The sequence below is a fragment of the Labeo rohita genome, chromosome 2 (assembly GCF_022985175.1).
Source record: "Labeo rohita strain BAU-BD-2019 chromosome 2, IGBB_LRoh.1.0, whole genome shotgun sequence".
Taxonomy (NCBI): Eukaryota; Metazoa; Chordata; class Actinopteri; order Cypriniformes; family Cyprinidae; genus Labeo; species Labeo rohita.
The window spans coordinates 2,229,286-2,251,495 of record NC_066870.1 but is presented as its reverse complement, the minus strand read 5'-3'; the positions used below and the strand labels follow the sequence as shown (position 1 = coordinate 2,251,495).

General features: G+C 36.2%; 1 protein-coding gene across 1 annotated transcript in view; it reads right to left on the bottom strand.

Moving 5' to 3' along the window:
* The window catches only part of cacna1eb (calcium channel, voltage-dependent, R type, alpha 1E subunit b), a 411,785-nt gene that overhangs the window by 62,576 nt on the left and 326,999 nt on the right, over positions 1-22,210 (bottom strand). The window contains 4 exon segments of the mRNA XM_051122724.1: positions 933-1,091; positions 1,236-1,339; positions 12,529-12,668; positions 14,185-14,291. Coding sequence (XP_050978681.1) covers positions 933-1,091; positions 1,236-1,339; positions 12,529-12,668; positions 14,185-14,291 — 510 coding nt within the window.

Sequence of the window (22,210 nt, the reverse complement as noted above, 5' to 3'; positions counted from 1 at the left end):
AAACAAAAAAAAAAACGGATGTTTACAGAACATTCAGAAATAATACTTGTAGAACATTTTTGTTAGCTCCTCATGGCAACGTCATGAATGTTTCTGCCCACATGGTCATGGCATGAAAATAGTTTTAAAAATTCATTTGGGAAAATTACAGTACAATGCAGTACAGTGAATAATAACCATCTGTGGTGTGTGGTTTATGTGATTAACTTAAACAACAAAACAAAAGCAAACGTACGCCTTTTCTGTCTTGCATTTCATAATGAAATGGGACGAGCTCAGTGCCGACTCATTTTCTACAAATTCTTTTTCGGGAATGTGTGCTAAGGATTGTGGGTGATCGTAGGACACAGAGGATACACTTGATGAATGATCAAAATATGCTGAACGAAGGGTGAAAAACGAAGGCTGCCTTCCAAGGATCCTTCAAATTGAGAAAGCCTCCTTACTAGGACGCTGTCTTCCGATTGAGAAACACCCTAGTCACAGTGTAAACAATCTGCATCGCCTTTGTAGCCTCTGCTGGCACCGACGGCAATTTAGTAAGGTCTTTGTATTCAGATGTAATAAGATCTAAATAAAATACCAAATACTAATACAATCAGATGTTGTACCTACATTGGTTCTTTTTGGGAGTGTAAAATAGATCTACAGTATGTATTTCCTTTAATATCACAGCTCGGGATAGACGCTCGTGAAGAGCTTGGGACCGTGGTGCCTTCAGCCAATCACATTTGTCATAATATGATTTTCCAGAGGCGTTTGAGTGAGAAGTCAAATGGCATATAGGCTCAGGTGATTGGCTCAGAAAACCTGGCAGCAGAATTGAGGACTCAAGATCAAAGATGGCAGATTTCAAATTGCATACCACATGGCAGCTGCAGTATATTGCATTAGAAATGTCCAGAGTTAAAGGCCAAAAAGATTCTCCATACCGAGTATATCTGGGGAAGCCAGGCAAGTGTGGTGCAGTTTGCCACTGTAAAACTCCAGACCGATGATGGCGAACATCAGGATGGCAAAGAACAGCAGAAGACCGATCTGCAGCAGCGGCACCATCGCTTTAATAATGGACTTCAGAACTATCTGTAAACCTGGTGGAATGAATATGGATTAGTACGTCTTGCCAATAAGTGGTTTTACTTTTAATGCCAAATACTGTGTTTCATATGTGAGAAGATGACATTGATTTTGATTATTATTGATACGGTGTAAAAATAATGGGATAAGCTACTTACTGGGGATACCAGAGACTAGTTTGAGAGGTCTGAGCACACGCACAGCTCTCAGGGTTCTCAGATCCACAGGAATATTCATATGAGAACCAGCAGTGGCCAGAATCCTGCAGACAAAACAAAAAGCACACAAGACTTCATCCACACACCTGTTAAAGCATTGGTTTCAACCTCAATTCCTGGAGGGCCACAGCTCTGCACATTTTCACTCCAACCCTAATCAAACACACCTGATCCAGCTAATCAAGGTCTTCAGGATGTGAGTTGGAGCTGGATGGAGCTAAACTCTGCAGAGCTGCAGCCCTCCAGGAATTGAGTTTGAGACCTCTGTGTTAAAGGGATAGTTCACCCAAAAAGGAAAACTCTGTCATCATTTACTCATCCTTAAAGGAACACTCCACTTTTTTTAAACTATTATTTTCCAACTCCCCTAGAGTTGAGTTTTACTGTTTTCGAATCCATTCAGTCAATCTCTGGGTCTGGTGGTAGCACTTTTAGCATAGCTTAGCATAGATCATTGAATCCGAATAGATTATCTCGCTCAAAAATGACCAAAGAGTTTAGATGGACAGAAAATGAAAAGTTGCGGTTTTCTAGGTCGATATGACTAGGAACTATACTCTCATTTTGGCGTAATAATCAAGGAACTTTGCTGCCGTACCATGGGTGCAGCAGGCGCAATGATATTACGCAGCCATCAACTCTGCCAGCTGCAACTCTTCATTTTCTGCAAGTCTTAGTACACGATGTAACTACAGAAGAGTCAAGTTTTAAATAGGAAAAATATCGTCATTATATATACTCATTTTTGAGCGAGATGCTATCGGTCTAATCAGATTCAATGATCTGTGCTAAGCTATGCTAAAAGTGCTACCACCAGACCCGGAGATCGGCTGAATGGATTTGAAAACGGCTAAACACAACTGTTTAACTCTAGGGGAGTTGGAAAATGAGCCTATTTTCAAAAAAAAGTGGAGTGTTCCTTTAAGTTGTTCCAAACCTGTATGAGTTTCTTTCTTCTGTTGAACTCAAAAGAAGATATTTTAAAGGGGTCATCGATGCCCATTTTCCACAAGTTAATATGATTCTTTAGGATTCTTAAGCGTTAATGAGCTCTGCTCGCCCGCCCCTCTCTTCTCTCTGTGGAGTGACGAGCCTGTTTACTTTAGCCGCATTTAGCGTTTAGCCGCTAAACTTGCTAACTAGCACATTATAAGGAAAGGCTTCTGGTCCCCACCGTTCCATTTTTTATCCATACTATGGAAGTAAACTGCTTGGTTAACATTCTTAAAAATATCTTTTGTTTTTAGTACAAATGATTACAGACTCATGACAGAATGTTTACATATTTGAAGGGGGGAATTCCTTTAAATGTAGCTGAAATCTGATTTTTTTTCTCTACCACACAGATCCTTTTCCCTAGGACACAGAAATATATATTAAGAGTAATACATATCTGAATCTGTAAAGACTATGTTTATTTGAGCGCACTCACAATAACAACGAAATGTTGTGCTTTTGTAAATTAATTAAAGCAGACAGGATGTGCTTTCTCAGTCTCTGTGAACTTGAGCACGAAACTACAAAACTTGCCCTACATACATGAAAATATATCTATAGAGAGCAAAATGGAAACTGAAAACAAATTCTCAGATTATGTAATCTGCATGAAACATACAAACAGGCGCATCAATACTGCGGAGATGACGAGTCAGTGTCGCCAACTTCATCTCTTAAGCCGAAAACAAAGAAAGCTCTAGTTTATCCAAAAATTCTTAAAACGTTCATTCTGTCTCCTTGTTGTTTTTCCCCGACACATTCATAATGCGTGTGGTATGCGTGCGCTTGAGCGCTTATTTGGCTACGTAGGCAAATTAACGGCTCATTATGATTTATTATTAAACGTACGACTAATAGTCGACTAATGCTTAAAATGAACTACTAGTTGACCAGAAAAATCTGGTGACAGCCCTAAAAACTATTATAAAGACTAAATTCTATGACATTTACAGATTATATTATTAAAGGTAGTGATTTTTTTAAGGTACAGAAAGTGATTAAATATTTTTCTCTCAGTGATTTGACTTGAATTTTCACCAAAACTCCCATTATAATCAATGGCACAGATTCCACTGCTCAATGAGTCTCATGTTTACATCCTGTTTTCACTGTTAGTTATGATGAAAGTATGTGCGAGACTGCAGATCATTAAAAGTATTGGTGAGACTGCATTGTGTGCTCAGACATGACTGTGTTACAGCGCTGCAACATTTGATGCGACGGGAGTAGATCTAAATATAATGCTATACTCAACACTTTTGCCATTAGTTAATCTTGGCAGCTGTTACTGTAAAAATGCGGGAGTTCCACATGTAATGCTCATTTCATATGCAAAGATGTCAGCCAATCACAGCAGTGGAAAAAAAATGACCATTTATATCTAAATTAGGACCGTTTTTGATTGGTAAGATTGTTAGTGCGCCTCAGGAAACGTAAAATAATTTTTAAAAATGCATTTCATGTCCCCTTTAAAGTCAGCATCAAACAGAAGCTGAAATCGTCTTTTCTTCCCTATTGTGAGGTAGATCAGCGTGAAACGGTTTTTTGAATGAGAAAAAAAAAATGTAGGGCAGGACGTGATTTCGTCCATCTGGAATTGATTGGATCATTGGATCCTTGTCGTTTGCTATTGCTAGATCTCATGCGAGTCCCACACATCTTTAGAAAACAAAAGAGATTGCGCTGCAATATTTCATAAAAAATAAGACTAGTCCATTTTGACTTCATCGTGACTTTAAATTAGTTGATGCTGTAACATTGTGCATGCAGGTCAGAAATATGCTGCATTTAAAAGGTCATGTGAAGGACCTCACAAAAAAAATGGGAAGCGGGCACTTTGGCGTGCGCTGTGAACATTAGTGAGAGCTGTTCCAGCGTGTGCACTTCCCAGACAGCGACAAAAGCATTAGACAACCGTATCTGTGAGCACTAAGACAATCGCTAATATTCAGGAGGAACCTAAAGTCATGAACTCAGGGATAAATTTGAATAAGAGAATATTAATTACAGCATGGAAGAGGAAAAAGGAAAAAAGCGATCGTCAGAAAGAGAGCGAGCCGTGGAGCGAGTGAGTGGGTGAGTGGATGAAAGCATTGCTCGGGGGGTGTAAATGGTGTGAAAATTCAAGGTTGTGAATCTTTCTGTAGCCTCCAGAGCTGCAGCACGTCCATACTATTGTACATCATGATTTGCATCAACAAATCCTTCATATCGGCTACAGGAACAGAGAGGAGCCCGCTTTATTGTGCCTTTTTATAAACATCCGCTTGTCTTACGGGAGCTTTCAATCTGTGATTCAAAAGAACTTATGTAATGCTTCCTGATCAATCAATGGACAAGGCACAACATGTACTGTGCTTAAAACATAGGACAGTGTGGTTAATAATAATATTCATCTAACACAGTGTGTGCTTCCTCAGGCTTAACAGTACTTTAACACAAAGGCCTTTTTTCTAAATGAACAAATTTTGCTTAGTGCATGTCATAATAATTAATGACGTTTGTACCTTTGTGTTATTTCACACATTTCTATCAATCAGTGTAACATGACCAAACACTATTAATTATTTCACAATTTGATTTCTTTGTACCTGTCAGTGAAAAAGCTGAAATGCAAACATGAAATGAATATGGGCTCACCCACACATGAACACCTACACACAGCGCTGAACTGAGCTCTGAGAGCCAGTCAACGGGGAGGGGGATGGAGGAAGATGGAGGAATAACATTATCAACACTTAGTGGTGAATCATCAGCATATCTGCAGCAAATGCTTCATGTTTCACACACTATGAAAGAAAGGCTTCATGCCGAGTCTCAACATCTGAGCGCACTGTACGCTCGTACAGTCCACTTCCTCAAGACACGCAGTAGAAGTCCGGCTAAACTGTAAAGTATTCCGACTCGACGCATTATCAAATATATTATTAGGGTAAATCTCAATGACTGATTCCATGAATCATTTAATCTGAATTCATAACATGTAATTAGCAGCTGCGCTATACGCAACTTTTGTCTTTCCATCGCCATCTGTGGTTGAATCACACAACTGCATCTCACCTGTGGAGGATTTGTTTTAAATTGACTTTGGGTATCATGCACTTGCAGATTTGTAAATGGTTATAGAGAATAATTGTGCATCATACACTGAAAGACTAGCAGACTTTCAAGTCACTCAGAATACAACAAACTCATGCAGAATCATGCAGTTTGTTGCTAGGAGACGCTTGACAAATGAAAACAATGTGCTCTAAAATCAGTTCAAAATATCAAACATGTTTGATATCACATTCCACACAACAGTAGGGACTTTAAGCAACGACTGCTGATGGAACGGCAACAGGAAGTGAAGTGTTAAATGTTGTCGCAACAAACAAAGAGGACAAAGTAAAAATTGTAATTTAAAAAATTTTGGCATTAAATTATATACTGATACAATTTACTTCTTATGGCAAATGAGCTATTCTCCCAGAGAGTGCACTTACAGTACAACGTCACAAAGCAGCCATCAAAGTCACACATGTGCAACAGAATGCAAGAATATTGTTGCCATTCCATAGCAGCTGTTGCTTAAATTCCTTAATGTTTACTGTAGCAACAAGCTACATGATTATACAAAAAAAAAAAAAAAAAAAATCAAGTTGTGCCTCAAATGACACACTATATTTATTCACTACACTTATTCTACATACTCAACCATAATTAAAGCTGCAACAGCTGAGTACACAAATTGTCTAACATTCCACACTTTAATTAATTAAGTGCGTCATCAAGGCATTTGAAGTGCATTTTTTTCTTTTTGGAATTTTCTAATTGTTATAGCTTGAACTTAAATTGGAAGTTTAATAATAAAGAAATACATAACGAAATTACATTAACTGAAATACTGTTAATATACCAAATTACTTAAGTCTGTTTTTTACTTTTATAATATACTGACAACCACCTTAAAAGCACAGGTGGTAATGAGAAAGTCGCATGATGAATCAAAGTTCAATACTAATAAAGAAGGAGCACAGTGTTATAGACACACAAACACAAAACACCATCATAATAACACAAGACACTAAAATAATACAATGAAAATTAATTTAAGGGTCATTCCATAAAAACGGTGCCTTTTAACTTGGAAAAACTGAAAAATAAAATAAGTTTAATCAATATATTTTAAATATCCATGAAATGATTACACCTTAAAATGACAAGAAATTGTACTGTGCCATCTCTTGTCAACCCTGTTACTGACATGAGCATTACTAGGCATTAGCTCAATAATATACTGAAGGTGACCTTTAAAATGTTTGAATTTCACACAGGCAGGGTGAAACCTAATCAATGTCATCCCTGTTACCCACACATCAAAAGCTGTTCATCAAAAACAGGTTGACAGTAACAGGTTTGACAATTTCAAACAAATATGCTAACTGCTAGCAAATGAAAGTGCACAAAAGCACATATTGTACACTTTGAAAGGATTTTACTTGTAGATACTGATTATATTAAATGTAAGAAATAATTGTTTAGAAATGAGAGAAACATGATTATGTTTTAAGTGTTGGAATCCTGGTTAAGATGATGTAACCTCTTAGAAGTGATGTCACTTGAATGTACATTTTTTGATGAGGGTAACAGGACTGACATGAAATTAGGGGATACCAATAATTTTAATTTTTAGAAAAAAAAAAGCATACTTATGCCAAAACATTGCTTAACAATGAGACTATATTTAGAACAATGCAAATGTGATTTTTATCTCATTTGGCCTTGATTTTGCAAACAAAAAAAAAGAAAAAAAAGAAAAATCAAAGTGATGGACAGGCCAAAAACCTTACCCTTACCAGCATAAATGCTATTTAAACTATTATTTAATTGACTTTTTTATGCAATATTGATGAAAGTGTAGTATTATGTTTTTAAATTGCACATTCATTTGTTCTTATATTAAATCTATGTTTGATTATGTTTTAGGGACGCAAAAGGCAGTGAGGAATGACCCTTAACCATATAAAGTCTAACATAAAACCCCAATAATAACTGATTAGTAAAAAAGAAACAAACCTCATTATTTCAATGAAAAATCATCTAAAGTGAGCTGTCACAGAGAATTCTGGAAATTATGAGATGACTTCTTTTTTTTTACTTTGAAAAACTGTACATTTAACAGTATTTTACTGTGAAACTGCATGAAATTCCCTTTAGACCTATTACAGTTTTTCACTGTATAGAGTAAGGGACTTACCATTTTTCAGTTAACAGTTTTTTCAGTTTTTCATCATTAATATTACTTTTTTTTTTTTTTTTTTATAGTGACACTCTAGATCAATGAAATAAACTTGAAATTTGACACAAAATCCGAACCTCCAGCTCAAAATTCAATAAATTTAACTCAGACCTACAGTACCATAGGGAATTATTATTAGCCAAGAACACCTTTTTCTTTTTTAAATATCTTTTTTAAATATTTTTTGGGATAGGAGAGATCAGAATTGACAGGAAGTGAAGTGGGAGAGAGAGGGGGGAGGGATTGGGAAAGGTCCTCGAGTTGAGATTCAAACACGGGACGCCCAGAGCGCAACGGCACTGTATGTCAGCGTGCTGCCCACAAGGCTATGCTGTAGTTAAATGTTTAAAATCATTTGGAAAGGTCTGTGGTTTTTGGGAACTTGTCACTGTATATATTACTGTATGCCTTCAAACATTACTTGAAGGATTATGAGAAGGAAACATACAGCAGCGAGGCAAAAGAGCTGTGTGTGAGCTGTCACTTCAACATTATCATACTCATATTTGTTTTATCATGTCAAATGCAAAGTTTCTCCATATGTTCCCAGCAGACCTGTGAAGGAAAAAATATCAAATTGGCTCTGTCCCAGCAGATTTACTTGCAGCTAATCATTAATTTCAGATGAAATGAAAGCCACAAGCAATGGCCTACTGGCCTTGTTTCAGTTCCCAAATGAGTGGAATGACACATGTAGTTTTCTTTTAAGTCTGACTTACTTTCGCTGTTTTTAAAGAGGTCAGGTATGTTGGAGCCGAAAGTGTGTCAGATATGTAGCAGGGATAATCGCTTTCATTTCAGAATTTAGCCGCCACTCTAAGAGAGATTTTTAGGAGAGTAAACTGGCATTTAAAGACAAAATGGATAAGGTTGTACAGGGCATTGTTAAAGGAGAAGTTCACTTCCAGAACAACAATTTACAAATAATGTACTCACCCCCTTGTCATCCAAGATGTTCATGTCTTTCTGTCTCCAGTCATAAAGAAATGATGGTTTTTGGGGAAACATTTCAGGATTTTTCTCCATATAATGGACTTCATTGGTGCCCCGATTTTGAACTTCCAAAATGTAGTTTAAATGCAGCTTCAAAGGGCTCTAAATTATCCCAGCCGAGGAAGAAGGGTCTTATCTAGCGAAACGATTGGTCATTTTTTTCAAAAATATTTTTTTTTTAGCACAAAGGCTTGTGTAGCACAGGCTCTGGTATGCGTGTTCACGATGCTACGAATTAGTGATGGGTCGTTCTTGAATGACTCGTTCATTTTGAACGAATTTTTAATGTGACTCGGGAAGAACGAGTCATCTCGGGGGAGTGATTCATTCAGTCGTGCATGCGCAACATCCTATTAGGTTCTGTACTGGAATTGGTTCACCTGCTTCGAGTCTTCAGGTTTTTCGAGTCGTTTGTTCATATTATAGGGCACGTCATGAACGAACGACTCAAACCCAAAAACCAAAAACAGATAAGAGGTGAGGTGAGCTAATCATACACTAAAGACCCAGGTAAACAATGAATTAATCTTTTCTGTTTCTTATAGCATTACAGTTTTGTCTTGTTTGTAATGTGATCAACGTTTGTGTAAGCAGTAAATGTGTTAGGGTAGTAACACATAACATTTTAATTACATTTTGCTAAAATGAATGAAATGACTCGAAAAAAGATTCGTTCATTTTGCTAAACGAGACTCAAAGGTCTGAGTCAGTAAAATGATCTGAACTTCCCATCACTACTACGAATCATGTCAAAGCTCATCATCTGTGTACTCCGGCTCAAAAAGGCAGAGTATAGTGAAAAACTCCATCTTATTTTCTCCTACAACTTCAGAATCGTCCGACATCGTTGTAGCTTTTTGTTTGTAAACAGTGTTTGACTTACTTGCACTTTCTTAGTCTTTGCGCGTTTGCTTTGTAAACACTGGGTCTGTAGTTCCGCTTGACCTTTCGACATGATTCAATAGTACGTGGACGTGCATCCCAGAGCCTGTGCTACACAAGCTTTTGTGCTTAAAAAGTATACAAATTTTTATTTTCCGAAAAAAAAAAATGACCGATCATTTCGCTAGATAAGGCCCTTCTTCCTCGGCTGGGATCGTTTAGAGCCTTTTGAAGCTGCACTTAAACTATATTTTGGAAGTTCAAAATCGGGGCACCAATGAACTCAATTATATGAAGAAAAATCCTGAAATGTTTTCCTCAAAAACCATAATTTCTTCATGACTGAAGACAGAAAGACATGAACATCTTGGATGACAAGGGGGTGAATAAATTATTTGTGAATTGTTGTTCTGGAATCTTTCAAAGCCAGACAAGTACATAGGATCACATATAACACACAATCAGCCTCATTCATGAAATACAAGCAGAGCTAATTTCTCTGTAAAACAACTCTGCAATTAATTTGAGAGTAGATTTATGAACATTTTACACAGAAATATATCCTGCTCATGTTTTATGAATGAAGCCCGACAGATGCACTTCAGAATGTCTATGCAACCTTATAGAAATTACACCTTCCATTGACGTGATGTGTGTTAAAATCAATGTCAGGCCATTTCCCACCTTTTAACAGCATCTATTAAAATGTGAAAAAAAGACCTGGCATGATTTGTCATAATTTCATCTATTAAATGGATAAAAGCTAGGGTGCAAAATCATTTCTTGCTGTAGACACCCACATTACATTGACAACAGGGGGTCAAGGTTTGGCTGGCTAGCACAGACTGTAACTACACCATTATGTGTGCAGAAAAGCATCTTTCACCATTCACAGCCATTCAAAAGTAGCTGTGAATTTTGACAAAATAGCAAACATTTCATTATATTTTGGTGGATATTTCACCAGCTTTTTGGTGGACTCTTACCAGCATGAAATTTATTTCAAAAAGTGTTTTCTTTGCTTCATGGCTATAGTGTGCTTAAAGAAATGATCTTTACAGCTTAATTGATTTGCTCAAAAAATGTTTCTGGAAATGACTACCAATGAAACCTGAGCGACTGACTTTAAAATGAATGGCTCCCTTTCTCAGTTATTATAGACCTCCTTGACCTTGACTTGCAACATAAATCTGGGACCGTATTCACAGAACATTAGATTTTACCATTAAGAGTTTTTCTAAATAGCAGTTAAAGTTCTTCGCTAAGAGTTTCCTCTTTAAACCTATTCACAAAGCAGCTGAGAACAACTCTTACTAAGGGATGGGGAGACACCTGAAGCTAAAAAAAGGCCAGAGTTGAGCTAGTTGCTATGGATGATGTCATCAAGCTTATTAACTACGGCCACAGTGATTGGCTGACAGAGGATGAGTCTCTTTCAGTAATTTAATCATAGAGCTATTGGAGAACAAGGAATCATGTTGCCATATTTAAATAAAGATTTGAAAATGAGAATGTTGCCATATTCAAACTAAATTTTAAAAGAAGAATGTTGTTACAGATTTTAAAATAAAAAAGTTGCTATTTTCAAATAAAGTTTTTAAAATGTAGGCCAAGTGTCACTAATAAACAAGTATATGTTTATAATCTTAATTAGTAACCATGCATATAAGCAGCCTTTTAATGAACAGACTATAATAATCATGGCTAGTGAGTTATTGTGAAAATGCAAAAGAAAACAAAACTGGATGCAATAACAACTGTTACTTCTTGACCAACTTGTATATGAAAAAAAAAAAAAAAAAAAGATCATAAAGCGTTTTTACATATTTACGTTCCGAGGTGGATTGCCGGCAACAACCACTTTAGGATGGATTGAGTTGGTCTTAGTGCCTTAGAAGTCCTCTGAACAGGAATGAAAACAGTTCCTTGATGAGGAATCCTATATGTCTGCTGTTCGCAACCTACTCAAGCACACAGTCCAGTAGCCAAGTAATGCATCTAGCCTGTGAGGCAGATAATCAGGCAGTGAACAGCAATGCATTCTAGTTCTTCCTCCTGTCTCTTAAATGCACGTCATTGCTTACGCGTTGCATGAATGAAACACCACTGACTGTTTTTTTTTTAATATATATGTGAAACCTTAAGACATTAATCACTTAGAACCCATTATGGATGATTTATTATTTACATTTTTTTTTCACTATGAATCTTTTTTTATACATAATTCTATAGGCCTATGCGGTACTGAATAACTTTACATTTAAAAAAAAAGGTAATTGTGACTTTATCTCTTGCAATTTCTCAGAATTGTATATATACACTTGCAACTCTTAAGTTTTTTTTTTTTTTTTTTTCAGAATTGTGAGGCATAAACTCGCAATTCTGATTTTTACTCTTACAGTTGCAAATTTATATCCTACAATTCTAACTATTTTCTCGCAATTTTGACTAATTTTCTCAGAATTGCATGATATAAACTCACAATTGCAAGTTATAAAGTCAGGAGGAAAAAATACAATTTTCTTACAATTGTGAGTTCATATCTCACAATCCTTCCTTGTGTGTTATAAAGTCAAAATTGCGAGATGTAAGCATGCAATTCTGAGAAATAAGTCAGAATTGAGAGATAAAATGTTGAAATTACCTTTTTTAATTTTTTATTCAGTGATGAAAACAAGCTTCCATAGCTATGAGTATGCTTGGGCTGTTGAATACAATTAAATGAAAAACACACACACACACATGTAATATGACATACAAAAAGTTGCATTTGGGATATGGAACTGCCAGAAGATTACACATGAATAGGCTCACTCCCTTAATCAGAAGTGAGGGACCCAAGATCAGCAAAAACACTCCACACTCACTTAAGGAAGTGTAACGGACTTCCAAAAATCCAATGGAGAAGTGCTTAGGGATGTTATGATTATGCAAACCGAAACCGAGGAGCAGATACCAACTACGGGCCATGTCTACCATAGCCATGTTTTGAAGGGAAGCACACGCCTGTAATCTCGAACTAATCATAGCAATGAAGTTTTAAAAACCAGTGAGGAAAAAGAAAACATAAATGTCACTTACCCACTTAGCACAACAATGAAGTCCATTACATTCCAGCCGTTTCTGAGATAGGAACCCTTATGAAACACAAAACCAAGTGCCACCAGCTTGATACCAGCCTCAAAACAGAAGATCCCAATGAAATAAGGCTCAGTCTTCTCCTAATGGACCCAATGATAAAGAAACAGATCAAATTATTAAACAAAACAATTGATAGAAAATATAAATATAGAAATGCACATTCTAGTTTTAATTTTATAATCATATCAAACTTCAGAATTTACGGTGCCTGGAAAGTCACCTGTAGAAAGAAAAAAAAAAGACCCATAAATCAGTGGCCACGGTTTTGCTGTTTGCCCCCTCAGTTTATAAACTCTACTTACATATTCTTAAACTGTTTCCTCAATTTAACAAATCATGCTCATGGATTAATAAACCATACCCATGGGTTCCTAATCTGTGCTCTTAGATTTGTAAACTACCTTCAGTTTTTGCAATCTTTACCCACAAATTCATCGCACCCATGCTTTTGCAATCTGTTCCCACAGTCAAGCAGATGTGGCAAGAATATGAATGCAATGCACTAAATTGCATGTTAAGCATTTTCCTCTCATAGAAAACCATAATAAAGAAAATGTTTAATGTGGCTCATTGTATTATACACCTTCCTGTTGAGTCAGCGCATTGCATTCATATTCTGGGTTCACCTGCTTGCCTGTACATAGTGCATAGTGCATATAATAAACTGTATTGCGAATTTGGCTTTTTTATATCACTGTTTTGTCGCTTAAAAGAGAAGTTCACTTCCAAAACAAAATTTACAGATAACTGTCATCCAAGATGTTCATGTCATTCTTTCTTTAGTCGTAAAGAAATTAGGTTTCTCGAGGAAAACATTTCAGGAGTTATCTCCATATAGTGGACTTCTATGGTGCTGAGAGTTTTAACTTCCAAAATGCAGTTTAAATGCAGCTTCAAAGGGCTCTAAATGATCCCAGCCGAGGAAGAAGTCTTATCTAGCAAAACGATCAGTTAACTTATTTTCTTAAAAATATATATACAATTAATATATTTTTAAACCTTAATTGCTCATTTTGTCTAGCTCTGCAATGCGCATGCATACTCTGTGTAATCTGGATACAGTTAGGGCAGTTCGAAAAACTCTCATCTCATTTTCTCCTCCAACTTCAAAATCATCCTACATGACAAGGGGATGACAAGGGGGTGAGTAAATTATCTGTAAATTTTTGTTCTGGAAGTGAACTTCTCCTTTAAGCCACATTAAGTGTTTCTGGCTACATCACCTTGCCTCTATGTAGTTTGTAGCATAAGTAAGATGTATACTAAGTTTGGTGTTTTATTATCACTGTCTTAATGCATTAATGTGGGAATGGACTGTGAAGAATTTGTGAGTGTAGTTTATAAACTGAGGGGGCGAATTGCAAAACCGTGGCCATGTATTTGTGGGTCTTGTTTTTGTTTTTTTCTCTCTTCTTCTACAGGTGATTTCCCGCTGCTGTCATTTGCCACTAGCTTCTAAGTAATAGTATGCATTTTATCTTGTACTCTGGGAATAGAATAATTTAGACAATATGTAGTATTAGTAGTAGCAAGAGTTTTGAAATGTTCAGTTATGTGTATCTAAAATATGAATATATTCATGTTTTTCATGCTTACCAGCCTTTTGGACATAGGTGTCTTGTCCTCACCAGGAAGATGCTGTTCCAGGGATAAAACGATGCAGTTGGCTATTATGGTGGCCAGAATCATATACTCAAATGGAGTAATGGCACAGGGGTCAAGGGAAATATTATATCAGTGGACAAAATGCAGTGAGGGGACAAATGGAGAACTACTGAATTAAAAACAACAACAACAAAAAAAGTTCACATCTAAACATTGAAGACTCTCTTCTTCAACACTTCACTCAAAACACACAAACATCTGTTACACCTGCCTTCATTAAAACCCCATTTGTAGGAAAATATACTGTGTTTACATAAATGTTTATGTATCAGTATATGCATAGTAAATGCATAGTACATAGGACTTGAATGACTGAGTAGTTGACTAGTGATCCAGTGAAGTTTAGCTTATGTAAATGAGTCAGTGCTGCATTAATGGAGAGTCTGTGAGTGGATGATGCAGGTGAGACATGTGCGTACAGTATTGTCAGTGACAGATTCATTAATGCTGCATGGCTTGCTTTAGCACCTGTCCTGGGGTGCGTTCCCGTACAACGACCTAACTCGCTGATTAACCTCCATAGTAGGATGCATTGTTGTGGAAACTAACTAGCTAGTCACGACTGTTTCCTGAACGCGGTCGCATCTCCATCATTTGAACCACATTAGTTCAACAATGTAGGGCCGTCGTTAATGACGTCACAGAGTAATAACTTCTGCTATTTAACTGATTAGACATCTTTAAAATGCAGCTATATTGAACATGGCACCTGATTACTAATTTACTAATTTTTGTTCCCTGTCATTTCGGTCTGTTTGATGTTTGATTCATCGCGGGTTCCCTCTTACGTCATACTCCGGGGTTCCCCTTAGGCCCCTTGTGCACTATTCAAAAACGTTGCTTGCAGAGGAAGCTTAAAAATACATAGATTAAAATGCATTTATATTCAGATCAAGTGAAAGATAAAGATTGTACTGCATGTTAGCTTGCTTATTGTGCCCAAGAGCATAATTTATTGAGCCCATATGTCTTACTAACAAGAAACTATGCTTCGAACCACAGGTCGAGAGCTGTAGCTCCAAGCACGTAAGTTTGTGTTGCTGTTTGCGAAAGTTCGTTTGAACTATGGTTTCGGGAAACACCAAGTCGTTGAACTATGTTGGTAATGACAGAACTTGCGACCATAGTAGGCTAACGATGCTTTTGGGAAACGCACCTCTTTTTAGCTCCTGATTAGCCTTGTAGCGATTTGCACATATTTTGGCTTGTATGAGCACAATCTGATTGAACTCAGACAATGTCAGATGTCCGTAGAACCAGCAGTGCAGTTTGCAAAAGCTTTGTGAAAATAAACCACTTCTTGTCGAATGGTAGAATTTTTCTCCTGCTGTCCTCAAGTACAACGGGCACAACTAAAGACATGTGATCCGCAACTAGTCAACGCAGACCCAACATGTCATTCAGTGTCAACCAACCTAAGTGATTAATCGCTTTGAACCCAATGGCACATTCAAGTAGGTCAGCACAACTAGCTTTGAATGTCCACTGAATGTGCCTCTGAACACCACAAAGCAGTGTTTTGTTACTAAGTGATTCCACATTTTTGAACGAAGTCAGTGATTCAGTGACCCATTCATAAAGACAGTCACTTACTTTGTGTCTGAATGAATCATCCATTTGAATGAATGTCTCATTAGTTGAAGTAATGATAAAGGATGACGCACGAAGCAGCTTTCACACCGAATGCGCAAAGCGCTGCACTATGAAACCTATTAATTTCAATTGCTTGCGCCACGAGAGGACGGCTTGTTTCCGCGTCAACCAAAGCGCACGCGCAGCGGAGCGCACCACTGGCGAGCAAGCCATGCTCAAAGTGCAAATGAGTTGAACTTTTGCTGCTGCGCTCTGCAGGGTTGCACTGAACCCAGCGGCCAGCGCAGCACCTTCCACATTCTGTGTAAAGGCCACTTAATGCATTACCAATCATTAGCAATTACCAATTAGACCAATCATAAAGGACTGCGCCATCTGATCAATCACAGCAGTGATGGCTCACAGGAAAGAGGGGTTTAGAGAGACTAGACATTTTTCACACTGCTTTGCACGAGTCATTTACGAAATGAGGTAAAATTAAATCTATTTTTGGAGAAAAGTAAAGTGTTTTAGGAGACTCTAAAACAATATTAGCAACCTTTAAATGGCGTAATAGGAGCACTTTAAAAGTTTATGTGTAAAACTATTCTGGTCACACTTTATTTTAAGGTCCAATTCTCGTTATCAACAAACCATTAACTACAACTTTTGGCTCAATAAACTCCTAATTTGCTGCTTGTTGATAGTAAGGTAGCTGTTTAGGTATTGGGTAGGATTAGGGATGTAGAATATGGTCATGTGGAATATGTGCTTTTTTAGTACTAATAAATGACCAATATTCTAGTAATTTGCATGCTAATATATAGCTAGTTAAAAGTGTGAACTGATCACTATACTAAATCGTTACCATATAAATTGATTTTTTTTTTTCTAAATCTACTTACAAACATATATAACAACAGATACAAAATCCACTCAGAATTACAAAATTAAACTCACTAGCAAAACCTTGCATACATGTTTTACTAAAGCCATATTTGGACAGGACACGTTTTCAACATTTAAGATACATCTCTTATCAGATGTACTGCTTCAGATGGGACTCACATCTCTGTTTACAGCAGTGGGAGTGTGTGTTTTGTAGATGTGGGTGTTACAGAAGGACACTGGTGGCATCCATCACAAATGACAAATTATTTAATTTATTTGGTCCCACTTTATATTAGGTGTTTTTAAATACTATGTACTTACATCCAAAAACAAAAAAGGTACAATAAATCTGTTGTGTTCATGTTCATTAAATCTGTTGTGTTTGTGTTTATTATGAAACTCTTCCATTGTTATTGAGGGGTGATACGGGTAAAGTTAGGGACAGGTTTGTTGGTATGATTAGGTGTAAAGTTAGGGTTGACAATGTAATTATAGATGTAATTACAGAAATTAATTACAGATGTAACTACAGAAAAGTAATTTTAAATTTAAGTGCAATGTAAAACATTTGTGTAGACAATAAGTGCATTGTATCAAATGATTAATTTAAATTTAAGTACACAGTAATTAAAGACACTTAATAATGAAGTGTGTCCATTTATTGTTTTCATTTTAATTGATTATAAAAACCTCATATAAATGAACTTCACAAGTTTAGAAAAGTGATATGTAATTGATCTGAGAAATTTAGTTGTCTTGCACTGTAAAAAATGCAAATGTGTATTTTCCAGTTTACAAAACAAAACAGAGTCTCAAATACTAGCCTCGTTGCTAGCGCATCGACATATAGTGCTGTTGCACTGTGGGCATCCCAAGTTGAAATCCCGGCTTGTGGACCTTTCCCGATCCCACCACCTTCTCACTCTCTCACTTCACTTCCTGTCCACCTACACTGTCCTAATAAAAAAAAGGCATAAAAATGCCAAAAATAAATCTTACAAAAAAGCTCTTTTCTTGAAACAACATAAAAACCCTTGTCAGACCAACGAAATTGCCCCAAATGTTGTCCCAACTAGTCAAACACAGTTGTCTGAAGGCTTTGTCAGTTCCCAGCATGCATTGCAGCATGAATAAGTTATGCAGTTACTGTTATAGGATTATTGTTTTGCTGTTTGCTGACTTAATTTGAACTTTAAACTTTGTTGTTGTTTTGTCATTATTGTTGTTCATCTGTTGCACTGTGATGTAAAGAGCTCATCTTTTTAACATTTGTTGATTGCAAACGTTCTTGAGGTCTGTGTGTCTAGTTTTGAGGCCTAGAGTATGTTTAACCACTTATGTCTGTTTGCTGGATATCTTAGTATTGTAAGGTGTTTTACAAAGACACCATTGTCTATATATTAGACAGTTATTCATTAAGGTTTCTACAGCTATTTACTGTTTGTCATTTGTAAATAAACAAAAACTTGATACATATAAAAATAAATTATTGATACATAAAAAAATTAATTACCTCAAGACTTTTTCTATTAGCAAAATAAGACAATCAGCATTGCATTAACAAACTAATTTATGTTGGCTAAACAAAGCATTTTTATTAAGAAAACCTAAAAAACTATTGTTGAGAGAACTCAGATGTTTTACTGCATCAAGTTGCTTTACTTTTTTAAGTTTTCTCAACTATTTATTTTTTACAGTGTACATGACGCTGATATTAAAATGGACAGTCTCTTCTACAGCCACAAACGGTTCACATTCGGATGGGATTAGAATGATGGACCATTGAAAATCAGTAGCCAAAAATCTGTAGGTAATTTGCTCCAGCAATTTACAGAGATCGTGTAAGAAAATAAAAAAACACACTATAGCCTTATTCGTAAGATAATTGTTTCTCATGGTATCATCATTAAAAACAAATCTGCGTGGCTGTTCAGTTATAAAACTCGTGTTCAGATGATGATTTATTCACGGTGGAGGAGGTAGTTGTGATCCTACGAACCCAGAAACCTGCTTCTCACATGGTCAGTCACATGTTCAACATTTATTTAAATATCCTATGTAATAATAGGAAAACTGATGCACTGTGTTTATTTCTCTTTAAATGATGCATGGAGTTTAAAAATGTGGAAAGCATCAGAAATATGTTAGCAATCTCTTATTTAAATAAGGTAAACATAAAAATTACAAAAATGAGTTGTATAAACCTAAATTGCATACCTTTATATCATACATATTTTAAAAGTTTATTGCAAAAAGTTTTAGAACACTTTTTTTTTTGTTTTGTTTTTTCTCCCACTTGCAGTAATGAAGCAGTGACCTAATATTACACTTCCAAATAGTTTGCAGCAAAGTCTGTTTGTAAAATGCATGCACATTACAAAAAGTGTGACAGTTACTAAATGCATGCAAACTCCGAAAATTAAATTACCATACAACCTTGTTTTTGTCAAAAAATAAATAAATAAATAAATAAAACAAAAAAACAGTTGGTAATTCTGCCACACATTTTACATGTAGAGGGAAAAAACACACCAAAATTCTGGATTTGAATGACAATAAAATGACCAACTAGCCCACATAAGAATATTCAAAGATTTTTTTTGTTTTACCACTTCTTGAGCATCACTTTTACTGCTGATCATATTTTGTCATTTGACCAAAAGTCTTAAAATGTAGCACTTGCAGTAAGCCATCTGCACTGGCTGTGCTACGGGCATGAATGACACCTCAAACCATGCAGCTTGTAGAGTAAAGCCGTGCTACTACTTTTCTACGCAACCAGAGGGTCAATTTTCACCATTCTTGTCAGATAAGAAGATGATTGCAAGCGAGGTAAACTACTTGGAAGCTATAATACAGCCACAAAAATATGACATTATAAAATAATAAGCATAGTAATGTCAGTTCAGTCAGGGATGCACTAACCTAGAATTTTCAGCTTTTTTATTTTTGGCATCTCTCTAGCAGCGAGGATTGCCATGGCAACCTGCTTTCTACACTTAACCTCCTCCAGGGAGGGTTGACTGTGAGTTTTGCTCACCTGAGAAACATTCAAACATTATCTCAAGTGCTGCTTGTAATGCGCTTTCAGGCTCAAGTATGAAAAACAAGTGCATTCTTCATAATGACCTGAAATCTGCTGATTGGATTGGTAGAGCAGAATTTAATTCATTAAAGTTGAAGGAACGTCAGGATATATATACTGTATTTAGTTTGTTGTGAGACATAGTGGCCAGTGTTAAAAAGATGAAAGTAACAACATTCATAGAGTACACAGAGAGGATGGGGTTATACATGAACAAGCAACAGGAACTAAATTAGTGTGACAAGTACTATTAGTTTAGCAAAATATTCATTAAATCTGTAGCTGTGTAATTGTCTAAAACAATTTGCTAGAAAAAGACATGATTTTCCCCAAACACCATCTCAGAGGCTTTGTTACAATCATTATGAAATTCTCACTATAGCCCAGGGCAAAATTGTATTGTTCAGAACTTGCTCTTTTAGCTTAACTGAGTTGTCATTATGTTTTATTTAAATACCAACTTTGTTCCTCAAAATGCCCTAAAACAGTTAAATGAGATAACTGTTGCCACACAGTATAAAAATGAATGCAAGTAACTCAAATGGTTTTGTTGCTTCTTATGATAGTTAAACTACACTTGGGTTCCAACTTTATCTTATTCTGCTGAAGAACGTACAACCACCAACTATCAATCTAACAAGCAAACTCTTTCTCTTAGTCTAGGACAAAGACGCACAAAGGCCATAATGGACATATGAAAACATGCCTCTACCTACATTTACTCTACCACTACAAAAACATACCTATACATACAATTCACTCTGGTTTCCATCTAAAATGTACACTGCTGGCAGTAAATCACTAACAACTCCTATTCCTATTCATGGAAATTATTATTACGGGCCAGATTATTGATTAACAAAGACTTTTGCATGTTACTTTCCGTTATACTCGGTATGATCTTAAAAAGGTCATTTTACCATAGTGCATAATAAAGTCTGTATGACATAACTATCTTTTATTCTGACATAGTAAACCTGCTTGATAGCGCACCTGGTACAGCATTGCATTTATCATGTGAAGCTCTTGTGACTTGTGTTTTACAGTGAAGAGTCAAAGTGTCTCAAAGACTTATAGAAGCAAGTTAAAATGGCATGGCAGTTTCAGCAAATGCATTTTAATCTCACAGTGGCTTTTGTTCACATTATCATATAGGTTTAGTGTAGGTGCATTATTTTTAGATGCAATAGAGTACTAACCACCAACAACTTTTATTCCAATACAAACATTATGATTACGGTGCAGATTATTGATTAATTAAGACTTAATTTTGCATGGTACGTTGCATAATTCTATATTATGACCATAAAAAAGTTTACCATAGTGCATGATTTATAAACTAATACATTTTCTCTTGTGTATCTCTTAACCGTCTTTATTTGTATGGCTTTTCTAACATAGTAAACTTGCTTGATAGTGCACCCGGTACAGCATTGCACTTATGATGTGAAGCGCTCAGGTGTGAGTCCCATAAAACACAAGTCACGATAAAAAAGCTCAAAGACTTGTAGAAGAAGTTAAAATGGCATGGTGGTTTTAGCAAATGCATTTTAATCTCATAATGGCTTTTGTTCACGTTATCGTATAGGTTTAGTGTAGGTGCATTATTTTTAGATGCAACAGAGTACTAACCACCAACAACTTTTATTCCTATTCACACAAATTATGATTATGGGGCAGATTGTTGATTAATTAAGACTTAATTTTGCATGGTTCGTTGCATAATTCTATATTATGACCATTAAAAAGTTTTACCATAGTGCATGATTTATAAACGAATACAGTTTCACATGCATCTCTTAACCGTCTTTATTTATATGGCTTTTCTGACATAGTAAACTTGCTTGATAGTGCACCCGGTACAGCATTGCACTTATGATGTGAAACGCTCAGGTATGAGTCCCGTAAAACACAAGTCACGATAAAAAGCTCAAAGACTTCTTATAGGTTTAGTGTAGGTGCATTATTTTTAGATGCAATAGAGTACTAATCTTATAGCGCCACTCACCAGACATTTCATTTCCATACTGCCACATTACGATCAACTTTTCCAGATTCACATCCATCTGTTTCAGATAAAATTAAACATGCTTTTAGTGCCACTCACTGAACATTTCATTTTAAAAGTGTCACCAAACATCCAAGAAGCAACATAACATCATCTTGCATAAATGATACTCAGGCACGTTTTTTCCAATGAGCCTGGTTTTTGCGAGCTTTCCCGTTTGGTAGATTTTAATGAGACGACTCTCAAAAATATTTGTCTAAATGTGCCAATCCAATTACAGGCAGAGTCATGGTGAATGGTTTTCACTCTTTTCGCTCAGTTTTGCCCAAGAATGCCAGATTTCTCACTTCCATCTGCTGTCACGTTCACAGCCATGAGTCCGCTCTCATGCCGACCATGGA